The following is a 12719-nucleotide window of genomic DNA, read 5'->3' on the forward strand; positions in this document are numbered from 1 at the left end:
CAGTGCAATGAATTTTTTTTTTGTTTAAAAAACTTTTTATTCTATGAGATCATAGCTAAAATACATTCAAGAAGAGTATTGTGGACTATATTTTGTGTAGAAAGAAGATTAATGAAAATATTTTCCAAGCACATTTAACTCATCAGTTCTGTTATCTTTTTTTTTTCCTCTTCTTCCTAAGTTGCTCTCTTGGGATGTTGGAAAAATAAATCCCCAAAAGCTGCCAAGTTTGAAGGGGACTATGAGCCTTCAAGCTGGGGCTTCCAAACCTGATGAAAACCCTACTATCAACCTGCAGTTTAAAATCCAGCAACTGGCCATCTCTGGTAAGTAACCAACAGCTGGATGTCTGGCTATGTAAATGACTTTCTGATTTGAAGTTTTGTTTCTTTAGCTGAAATGCAAACATTAGACTAGGTAAGTGTGGCTCTTTTCCAATATATCACGGACATTTTTATAATCCTTGATTGTAAAATCACTAATATCATATAAATGAGAGGAACTAGTGATAAATAAGAATGAATAAATACTGATAAGAGGTTGTACTTAAATCCTTTCTGATTTGAGAAGGTTCTTACCCTTAGTTCCCAAGGCCTACCATATGAAGATATATCTGTATTTTTAGATGGTTACTTTGAGTAGAATTGTCTTTTCCAACCTATATTTGATAATCATTCTAGGCCCATTGAACCCACCCAGCTCATCATACCCTAACCTGGAGTTGCTCTGCTAAGTCTGTGTCTTTGGAACTCTATAAAATGAATCTTTTTCTCTCTTACTTTTAGGCTACTGACTGAGCTGTATGGCTAGAATTAACTTAAAACCTAAGATCCTTGAAGATTGCATTTACATCATGCTAGGCCTATTCACCTACAACATTGCTAATAATAATTAGCTTGATCACAAATTTTAGAATTTTATTTATTCATCATGCTCTTTATGTAGCTTTTTCCTATAACCTTCAAATAAATTGCTTTCAAGTCACAGACACTCAAAGAACAGAAAAGTGAATTTTCTAACATATTTCAATGGATATGTGATTTTATTGATATGGATAACCTATATATCCCCTCTTATCCTGTGGGATTCTTATCCTTGCCTTTCCATAAATTTTCTATGGAGGATCTGCCATCATCATAAAGGATTTCTTCTAGGTCTTTTAACATCCCATGGGTGCTGACATAGCATGTGCCACTAGAACTACCACATCTTTATGCCTTTCATGCATTTCTCCATTGCCTTTTAAGGCACCCACAATTTTGATTTTCTTTTTAAGATCAAAGTCTCTTAATTTTTTTCTACCCAGATAATATCGCTGGAAGAATATTGGTGTTAAAAAGATGGGGTTTTGGGGCAGCTAGTTGGTACAATGGATAGAGTACTAATCCTGAAGTCAGGAGGACCTGACTTCAAATGTGGCCTCAGACACTTAAGACTTCCTAGCTGTGTGACCCTGGGCAAGTCACTTAACCCCAATTGCCTCAGCAAAAAAAAAAAAAGGGGGGGGGGTGGGGATTTGTTATGCTAATCAATTTGGAACAATTAAAGTGATACATAATAATATAATATCACAAATGCTATCTAGCCTACTTAATGTCTTGGCCTAATTGACTATTCATCTGTGATGTTTATCCAGGTAGTTTTTTGATGAATAACTCAGTGGACTTTCGATGTGATTGCATGTCAGGATCTAAATAGTAGTCCATTGATTTTTTTTTCCCTCTGCGAATTGTTAGAGGATCTTTTGAGGAGTTTTGGTACTCACTGAGGAGACTCTAATATTCTTGGGTGTCAAGCAATCAACATAATGCCATCTGCAAATAGGAGTATCTGAAGGTTTTTCCCATATGTTTATTAAAATTCCTTCTTCCATTCTGTCATCTTTCATGATAGTAATAAACCATGTTGGGGATTGCAGATCTCCCTATTTTATACCCAACTTTATATTAATAACCAGATTATCATTAAACATGACTGTCTTTATCAAGGAATCTTGTATGATCTTAACATATGCATGATAATACCTTAGAGGAGAGCCTTTAAGGCTGCCTTTTTTGGTGTTTACTTGTTTGAATTTATTTAGTTAAAAATAAAAAACAAGAAAAAGCAAAATAGAAAATGAAAAATGCAGAAAAAGGAAAAAACAAATCAATGAAGATTAAAAATATGTAATAACAAATTTCCATTTTAAGAAAGTATATTAATAATAGCAGACATCATATTCACGACTATCTATCTGCCTTTTTTTTTTTACTGAATAAAATGTTTCAATTTATAATCATTAAAAGAGGCTTCATTATGTCCTGGTAAAAATGCTTGGAGACAATTTATTGTTAGGAAAGATCTGGGTTTAAATTCTGCCTCTGGTATTTACCAGCTCTTTGACTGTAGAATAAATATCTTAAGTCCCCAGAAAAATATTTTTGGAAATCTACTTGTTTCTTTCTCATATGTTTATCAAGTATATTCTTGACATAAGTGTAGATAGACTATTCTCTTGAAAATTTTATAGAGATAACAAAATAGGATATAGAGCAGTAGTTATCAACGTCCTTTTAATGCCTTTTTTTTTTTTAAAGAAAAAAAAAGATAGCATTTTTTCCAGTTTCTTCTCTTTGAGTTATTTTTTTAAAATCACTCTCAGACCTTTTAGATTTGTCACTTTTGTCTTCTAATACTTCTGTTTGTACTAGGTCTGATCCAGCTATTATTTAATTTTCTTTAGTGTAATTTCCATCATATCCCATTTTAAGACTGAGTGTTGTTTCTATTGTTGTTGATGATGAAAATAGTATGTTATAAAATGCTGATGTATCTGTTCTATTTTTCTTTTATTGTTGATCTCAGTTTTATCTGTAAAGTCTTTTGGATGATCTGTCTTCATTGGGTCTTATGCCAGGCCTTTTTGAGATTCATTCTCTTTTCATCATTTCTCTTTTCATTCATTCTCTTTTCATCATTCTTCATTCTTTTTGTGAGGCTCTTATTATTCCACTTCTAACATATTTCATAAATGAATATATTCTAAATTATCATTGCCATATCTCTCACCTTGGCAAGATCTAATGCTTGCTAGTTAAGGTTGACTTTGTTCTTCTTTGGTCTTCTGGTTCTTATGAGTGCATTACTTTTGCTAATTTTCTGTAGAAAAGATAGTGGTCATATATGTCTATTAATATCTCTTCCTTGATTTCCATTTCCCATTTATTATTATCAGTAGCTGGTTTGTAAAGATCACATCAAAAGTAAGCCTTTCTTCCAGCTGAGTATTGATTTTAACCTGTATTCTAACTAGTATATATTCTATTTTGACTACACACAAACAACTGATTTTAAAAATGACATCTACACAGGTAATCTGTCAATTCTTGTCTGTTGACATAGTTCTATTTATGTTGTTCACCATGTTCAAAATCTTTTGACATTTTAGTTTTTCTTAACAGATTTAGCTTTTGTAATACATTTATTTCCCACTACATCCATTACTTTATCCCCTTTTAGGGAGCCATCATTTATAACAAAAAATAAAATGAAGGAAAAAAAATTCAGTGAAACTAATAACCAACTCATCAACAAGTATGATGTTTACATTGTTCTTCACCCATAATCTTCTGTCACTACAATGAAGGGACATAAAGTTCATTTGAATATGTCTTCTTTGATTAACACTATTTTTTAAAGGACATTAATATTATTAAGACATTAGGCCTTACATAGTCTACAATCTTACTTTCAGTTCTTAATTCTGAATTTGTTTTTTGAACATTTTTTACTATTTCCCCATTAAACTCATTAAGTAAAGAGATATATCATGACTTGGTTTGAAGAGTTTTGTTCAGTTCTTCATAGAATTCCCCACCTCTTTATTCTCTTTAACAGTTTTTGGTTTATCAGCTGTAGTTATCTTCATTAAGTTAGCTTATGTTCATCATGGGCTCTGTAAGGTGGAGAGACTAATAAATAATCTCGATCACATACAAATACAGTTTTGTCAATGCTTTCCTTTCCTCTTCAAAGAGATCTAGTGAGTTGCAACATCCCTACACTTTTTGAGTTAATTTATAATGTGTCAGTGTAATTGAATTTCTCTAGTAAGAGTTCCTTTAGTAGGAATTCAGCTATATTGACAAATTCTTATTATACCCAAATCTCACATTTTGAATACTAATAGTTCAACTCATGATCAGATGTGATTTAAAGTCACTGTGTAGGACCTTATTCTCTCTTTTCTGCTAATTCTGTTATTATGGATGAAGCTAAAAGCCATTGTTTAATTTTCTTTTTTTTCTTTCACGAGCTGCCATGGCCAAAGAATTCATCATTCAGTGACCATTTTGCTCACGATAAGCCTTCCAGTATTTCTCTAGGCTGATCATTGGGCAATTGGGAATGTCCTTGTAGCCTTTCCAGCTTGACAGAGCCTGCAGAGGTCTTTTTGTGGCCTTAGAAAATTGAAGGCCACCTTCATACAGTGATGACATAAAAGTAGAACTTTTGTGGAGATTTTTCCAACACTTTACAAACCTTTATTTCCCCATTTTCTTGCCTTCTCCAAGAAAGACCAGTTTGTTATAAAGGAAGGCATGCTATCAACTCTTCATTTTCTGCATGTAATAATCAGTCAAAACAAATCAACAATGACAACAACAAAAAACCAAGTTTTTGAGAGGCACTTGCTATGTGCTAAGCACTGTACTAGGTACTGAGGGTACACATACAAAGTGCAAAAGAACCCCAACTCATAAGAGTTTATATTGTAGTGGGGAAAACAACAGAACAGAATAAATGTATATAGTCTAGATGGAAAGACAATAAATACAAATAATTTCAAGCAGTTAAGGCAGTTGGAAGACACTGGCAATTAAAGATTCATGTGGGAAAATCAAACTCAAGACTTTGATTGTGGAAAAAGAGAACTGTTCTTTGAAGTAGGACTGAAGAAAAAGTATATTCCAGGCATCATCAACATACTCATCCTCTTTCTCCTCCTCCTCCTCCTCCTCATCAAACATTTATTAAGGACTTGTTATGTACCAGATACTGGTACAAAGAAAGATCCTACATTCTAATAAGGGAGATGACATGAAAGTAACTAAGTATATACAAGATAAATACATTATAAATTATAGAAAATCGCAGAGGGAGACCTCTAGAAGTGTCAGGTGGAGAGATGAGGAGAGAGAAGCTTGGATGGGATCAAAATGACTTCTTGCAGATTATGAGATTTAAGTCTTAAAGTCAGGAGGAAGAGGTGAAAAGAAAAAATATTCCAGGTATGGGGCAGCCAGTAAAAAAAACCCCATAGCTTCAGATATTCTGGTGTTAATGTGTGAAGGCCACTTTGGCTAAACTGCTGAGAGCAGAGAAAACTGAGGCCGGAAAAGTAGGCTGGTGTCAAGTTGTGAAAGGCTTTAAAAATAAAACAGAAAAGTTAAATTGTGACCTATAGAGGCTATGGGGAGGTAACAGGAGTTGATTAAGAAACTTACATGGTAAGAGCTGTGCTTAAGGAAAATTACTTTAGCAGCAGTTAGTAAAAGGAACTGGAGAACAAACTTGATATAGGGAGACCAAACAGAAGACTTTTATAACAGTGTAAGCAAAAGGTGAATGAGAACCTGAAGCAAGATGGTAGCTGTGTGAGAAAGAGCTGGATGCAGGAAATGCTGTGGAGGTCAAAATGGCAAGATTTGACAACCATTTTACTATCTGACATGAAAGAAAATATGGAATACAGGATTACAGCCTTGGGAGATTGATAAGACTGTGATTTCAACAAAAATAGGGGGAAATGAGAGGAGTATTTGGAGGAAAGAGATAACTCTATTTTGAATATATTGAATTTGACATGTCTCTTGGATATCCAGTTTGAGTGTCTAATAAGCAATTAGTGATATGAGAATAAAATTCGGAAGAGATGCTATAGTTTCATATATCAATTTGTAAGTTGTCTCCATAAAAATGATAACTAAACTCATAGGAATGATGAGGTTTATAAGAAAGAGTATACTAGTAGCCTTCTGAACTGGCAGCCATGAAATTGGTCGTTTTTTAATATTTTAATAACTGTACATCAAAATAATTGGTTTTCTCTGTAATCCTACTCCATGCATTTAAAATATGATGATGAAAAGGGGTCTACAACCTTTATTAGGCTGCCACAGGGGTCTATGATACAAAAATGGTTAAGAACTCCTGTAGGGAGCAAAGAGATGAGGGAACTTGGGAGAAGATTATCAAGGGAACACACAAAGTTAAGAGGTTTCATATAAATAGTCAGCAAAAGAGACAGAGGAGCAAGACAGGGAAGAGGAGACCCAGGGGACGGAGAGAGTCTGGGAGAAGGGTGATTAGTCATGCCAAATGAAGCAGTACATATTATTTATCATTCTCTTCTTGCAATGTTGTTTTCTCTTTCCTCAAAAAACCACCTATGTTATATTCCTTTATTTCTTCTAGGATTGAAAGTGAATCGTCTAGATATGTATGGAGAAAAGTATAAACCATTCAAGGGCATAAAATACATGACCAAAGCTGGAAAGTTTCAAGTCCGAACATGAAGAGAATCCCAGAATGAGGGAAGAGCCCCAAATACTTTTTCCGTTTTGTCTTACCCAGAAGTAAAGACTCAGCCTGTCTTCTGCACGTCAATATCTTCTTGGGCCAACATTCTCCCTTTTTTCTACTGAATCTTGTGGATCTACTGAGCCTTTAATCTTCCAGCAAATCTCAGAAGAAGGAGGTTCACCAGGGAGAACTGGACATCTACAAAGCTGAATGAGTGATAATTTCATTCTCAAAGAGGAGATGAGACATGGCAGATTTGTTTGACCATATATTTAATTCTTTTTATCCTGTTTCCTGAAGAAGGCTGGCATATGTTGTTTGCCTGATTTTTCTTTCTAAATCTATGAAAATAGTCCTTTCTAAAAGATGGTAATTAAAAAGTTCAATCATTTGAGTAATAGTGAATATTAGCTAAGGAAGGATCACCTGTGGACATGACATATATGAGAGAGGCTGAATAAGAATCCCTGGAGGACACTTTTGTGTGAAGGAGGTTATATGTAGAAGGATGAATAATAAAGGAAGTAATTAAGAATCCCATTCAGAGGAGGGTAGAAAGAAATTGGTATTGAGTTGGTTGATTTCTTATATTTAGATTCCTCTACTTGTCACACATTCACTAAATTTGTACAATTCTCAGAATTGTTTAGAAGCCATCACTAAAATGCTAAAAACCAGTAGAAAAAAATTGTCTTTGCAAATGTACAGTCATGTACAAATTACTCTAATGAGGTCTTGGCCAGAGGAGGGAGGATCTTCTATTATTGGTAGATAAGGAAAAGAAAATGTCTGAGCCTCTCTTATCAGATAGTGGCTGGACAAACTAAACAATTCTCATTTCTCCTTGCCTAACTCCCAAGTAATTTTGTTCACTATACCTTCACTAAAGTACTTCCTTCCTGATATTCTCCCCTAGTTTTTACAAGGTGAAGAGTGTTGGGGAAGGTTGACCCCACATCCTGGCCTAGTTTGTTCAAGGATGTCTCAGCATTGGGGAATGAAGGGTCTCTTTGGAGTATATGGATCATATAAGGCTAGATTTCCATGGAGAAAATATTTTGAGTTCCATTCTTAAGGAGGTCAGAATTAGCCATCTGTATCCATGAAGAATATACTAGTTACCTAATCTTTGTTCTCAGCCAGTGGGTGACTAAGTGGATTGCAATTTTCATAATTTTTCAGAGTATATATGATAATGATTTAGATATTAAAAAGCCATGAACATTCATTTTTAGCTTAAATGAAGGTGCTATTATTTCCTATTTCTTGGAAGGAATGAGTAGAAAGAAACGAAAGAAATCTATTTCCTGATCCTATTTTTGCGGATACTTATGTGAATTTTTAGTTTTGTAACTCTTTACTTTTCTGGACTTGTTTTTTGCTAATGAATGGTATGTAACTTTGTATTACACTGTATTTTTTTTCCTTTTGGGATAAATCATGCTGTGAATAGTGAAATATGATTCTTCCCCATCTTGCCTAGGCATTTCAGTTTGTGTTTTAGGTACTGTGCAAATAGTAGATGAGTCTCACTTCAGAATCTGACTTGGGCTCAAAACCTGCAAAGGAATCATGTGAGCTTTGGAGTCTCCCTTTTTAGGAATCCCATAGCACTTAGAATCGCCTCTTCCCAGGTCCCTGAGTGACTTCTGGGCTTACTGGGATGGCCAGGTAACCAGTGCATCATTTTTCATAGTATGACATATTCCTGTTGTTACTTCGTATGTGAGTTTATAAGTCTAAAATTCACAAGAGGCAATTGTTCTCTTTCCTCTTGAGCAACTCATGCTAATTGCAGGCAAAACACCTATGAGGAAGGGGAGCATCCTGCTGAGCGTGAGGCTAACCGTGTAAAGCGACAGCCGTCTCATCTGTGATGGAGCTCTGGGAGCCGACACTGTCCACACAGCTCTGCCTATGACAGGTGCAAGTGCTGCGGCGATATCTCCAAAATGGTGTTGCCTCAGGCTCCTGTGTTTAGCATATACCCAAGGAGATGCTCACCTACCCCTCAATAAAGGTCCGTTTCACCAGAACTCTGTGTCCCAGTGTTGTGTTTTCAGGCCTGCAGTAATGCCACTACAAAGGCAGGGTGGCAAAAACACTTAGCTTGGTGTCAGGGGCCTGGCCCGGGCCAGCCCAGCTACGGAGGAGCTCTGTGATCATGGACACCTTCCAAGGACCAGTCCATCTCGAGCTTCACCTTCTTATTCATAAAATGAAGGGGTTGACCTAGATGGTCTCTAGCTTGTCTTCTACCTCTAAACTCCGGGTGACACTGTGAGTGTCCCATCAGAGGAAGCTCTCACTGGTAATAAAGCATCTTAATACATGTTATAATATAGGGTTTTAATGCCTGCTGTTTTTGTCTAAAAAACTTAAATCACTTGATAGTGTAAGAAATATTAACTTCATTTTATGGTTATGGGGTCTAATTTACATATTTATATGATGCTAAGGGTCTTGGAATTAATGACAAGTCCAGTTCTAAGAATTTAGGTCTAGCTCCTAATCTAGAACCCTCTGCTTACACTTTTAACTAGAATAACAGTGGAGATTTCCTGCCGTCTTGGAAGATGCTGTCTTTGAGATTGCTAGCTATATTAGCCTAGTCTGTTGAAATTCACTTAAGGAAACACCTAAGGGGTGGCTATTAATTGGTAAATATCAATTATTTCTGGGCACTAAGTTCTGGAGATACAAACCAAAAGCTCCCCCCAAGAAGCTTACATGCTAATGAGATAAATAACAATATATAAACCAGGACTTGCAAAATAAATAGAAGACAGAAAGGAACCTTAGAGGGAATGGCACCAGCACAGGGGGAATGGGGGCAGCCTCCTTGGATGGAAGAGAGATTTAAGGACCCAAGGAGCAAATATTGGGGGGGGGGGGTGTTGTAAGGACATTCTAGCCTAGCTAGGGATGGGAGAAGGGAGGCCAGGGGGAGGAGGCCTGTAGGGCTGGATCACGGAGTTCTGGGGGGGGAGGGGAGAGGAGCAGACTGGGAAGTCAGGAAGGGCCCCATTGTGAGGAGCTTTAAATGCCAAACAAAGGACTTCGAATTTGATGTGGAGTCAGTAGAGAGGCAAGTAGGAGCTAGCACGGACGGATCTACACTGAGCAGTCACACAGTCATTGTAAATGTCTCTTGGCATGTCCACATTTCCCATACCCAGTCATGTCATCTCAGCAGCTTTCAAATGAGCCAAAGTCCTTTGATAGAAATAAATGTTAACCATAATTAATACAGGCATTTGTTACAAAATTAGTATTTTATTTCTCTGGCCAGTAGGTGGTGACTTAATGCCGGCAACAAGCAAATGCCTGAAAATACTTTGTTTTTTAAAGGGAGCTTAACTTCGAGCTCTGAAACTTCCTCAAAATGCTAATACTAGGAAGCTTTGTTAAACCCCATTCTTTGACTCCAAGTTGGAGGAAAAAGCCTATGACATGCTTTGATAGGCAGGCCTAGGATTATGGGCCAGTTTCAGTCATCTGTGGGTCTGCCTCTCTCCCTTTTGTTCATTGAAACTCCCAGCGCCATAGCCAGAAAATCACACTTATTCAAACTCGTTGTGCAGCTTGCCATGTGCTAGCTAGCGATAGCCACGAAGTAGTGTTTGATTCCCTCCTCTGCCTTTCCCCTCTCACCTCCTCTGGATATTTCATCCCGCCTAAACTGTTTTAAACAAGAGTTGCTAACAGATCCCATCGGGCTGTCTGAGTCCATTTTAGCACAACTCGTATGACCCCTCCTCGCTGGGCTCCCTGTCTGCCCTATAACTGAGGTCAGTGACCTTTTCTGAGCCATTGTCTTTACACAGTCTGTGGTTTCCAAGACTTCACTCCCAGGAATGCTGGAGTCTTTTAACTTTGCATTTCCATCCCAGGAGGCCATACTTCTTCAGTTCATTTCATTAACCAAAGTGTCTGAACAAAGCCTGCTCCATGCATGGGGAGGTGGAGTGGGGGTGGGGATCGCTCCAATTCTTGCCAGATGCAGTGGCCTGGGAGTCCTGCCACACAGCTCTTCTTTATCTGTTTTTCTTAAATGGCTCAGTTGTACGTTTGGCCCTGATTCAGGGAAAGTTAAAACCTAGCAGTCCTAAAGTCAAAAATCTATGACTCAAGTTTCTGTGGTCTGTATGTATTAAACTGACTTTGGGCCTGTCTAAATTTTTAGAGTTCTTTTTCCTAAATTGTCCTTCTCCTCCTCCGCCTCCTCCTCTTCCTCCTCCTCTTCCTCCTCCTCCTTTTCCTCCTCCTCTGTTTCTCTGTCTCTGTCTCTCTCTCTCTCTCTCTCTCTCTCTCTCTCTCTCTCTCTCTCTCTCTCTCTCTCTCTCTCTCTCTCTCTCTCTCTCTCTCTCTCTCTCTTCCTACCAAGAAAATGCTGAAGTGAACAGTTCTGACAATATCTCAAGATAGTAGAAAACTGTCACCTTTCTCTCCTTTCTTTCTCTGCAACTGTGTCAGCATATATTATTCAACAGCTAGTACAGGATCATCAGTTTTATTCTTGGATACAGGGTGTTGTTGACTCCGAAGACAACTAGGGAGTGAGTGCAACAGGGCCGGGGAGGGAGGGATAAAGAGGAGGAGGAAGAAAGAAGAAGGAAAGGGGGTGGGGGAGGAGAAGGACTAGGCTACATCTGTAAGCAAAGGCAAACTGGATAAGGAGAGCAGAGAACAGAAGTAAGGTTATCCCTTTTATGTCGCAGCATCCCCAGAATCTGGAAAATCTGCATAAAAGTTTTTGGCTCTCCCTTTATACAGAGAAAAAGTCTAAATTATTATAGTACTAAAAGATAAAATGTCCATATTATGCAATGCTATAAATATATTTTATGTACTTTTGAGTAAACTTTTTCTGTTGTCTGCTGGCTTCTGCAAAACTCCCCAAAATTCTTATTTAATTTCTTATGCTAACCTGTAATATATAGAAATCACAATGGGAAAAGTCAAGATGTAGAAGAGATAACTGTACTTGGGTACGATATTGCAGGTGTTGGAGGTCTTCCCGATGGAGATTTTATATCATCTTCTCTAGTACAGACCAATATTAGAGCTATAGCTGTGTTATCAAGATTATGCTTAGATCTTTTTATTTTTATTTATTTCTTTTTAATTAAAGCTTTTTATTTACAAAACATAAGCATGGGTAATTTTTCCAACATTGACCCTTGCAAAACTTTTTGTTCCAAATTTTCCCCTTCTTCCCCTCCCTCCTCTAGCTGGCAGATAGTCCAATACATGTTAAATATGTTAAAACATATGTTAAATCCAATATGTATACATATTTATACAGTTATCTTGCTGTACAAAATAAATTGGATCTAGAAAGAAAAAACCTGAGAAGAGAAGTAAAACAAAAATGCAAGCAAACATCAACAGAAAGAATGAAAATGCTATGTTGTGTTCCACATTCAGTTCCCACAGTCCTCTCTCTGGATGTAGCTGACTCTCTTCATCACTGAAAAGTTGGAACTGGTTTGAATCATCTCAATGTGGAAGAGAGCCACTCCATCAGAACTGATCATTATATAGTCTTGTTGTTGCCGTGTATACCGATCTCCTGGTTTTACTCACTTCACTCAGCATCAGTTCATGTAAGCCTCTCTAGGCCTCTCTGAAATTATCCTGCAATAACATTCATATACCACAATTTATTCAGCCATTCTCCAATTGATGGGCATCCATTCAGTTTCTAGTTTCTAGCCACTACAAAAAGGGCTGTAACAAAAATTTTCACACATGTGGGTCCCTTTCCCTTCTTTAAGATCTCTTTGGGATATAAGCCTAGTAGAAACATAGTTTGGAACTATACTAAAAAAGTTATTAAACTGCGCATACCCTTTGATCCAGCAGCTTTTCAGAATGGTTGGATCAGTTCACAACTCCACCAACAATGTATTAGTGTCCCAGTTTTCCCACATCCCCTCCAACATTCGTCATAATCTTTTTCTGTTATCTTATCCAATCTGACAGGTGTGTAGTAGTAACTCAGAGTTGTCTTAATTTGCATTTCTCTTAAGATTAATAATGATTTGGAGCATCTTTTCATATGGCTAGAAATAGTTTCAATTTCTTCATCTGAGAATTGTCTGTTCATATCCTTTGACCATTTATCAATTGGAGAATGGCTTGGAATC

At 37.0% G+C, this 12719-nt stretch overlaps 1 protein-coding gene across 4 annotated transcripts in view; it reads left to right on the top strand.

Moving 5' to 3' along the window:
* AP3M2 (adaptor related protein complex 3 subunit mu 2) overlaps positions 1-8603 on the top strand; it is a 32387-nt gene extending 23784 nt beyond the window's left edge. For all 4 annotated transcript variants that reach the window (XM_074287355.1, XM_074287353.1, XM_074287356.1 and 1 more), the window contains exons 8-9: positions 182-326; positions 6460-8603. In XM_074287355.1, coding sequence (XP_074143456.1) covers positions 182-326; positions 6460-6560 — 246 coding nt within the window. In that variant the 3' untranslated portion in view covers positions 6561-8603. The remainder of the gene's footprint in view (positions 1-181; positions 327-6459) is intronic.
* The last annotated feature ends 4116 nt before the right edge of the window (positions 8604-12719 follow it).

Source organism: Sminthopsis crassicaudata, chromosome 2, assembly GCF_048593235.1.
Source record: "Sminthopsis crassicaudata isolate SCR6 chromosome 2, ASM4859323v1, whole genome shotgun sequence".
NCBI lineage: Eukaryota > Metazoa > Chordata > Mammalia > Dasyuromorphia > Dasyuridae > Sminthopsis > Sminthopsis crassicaudata.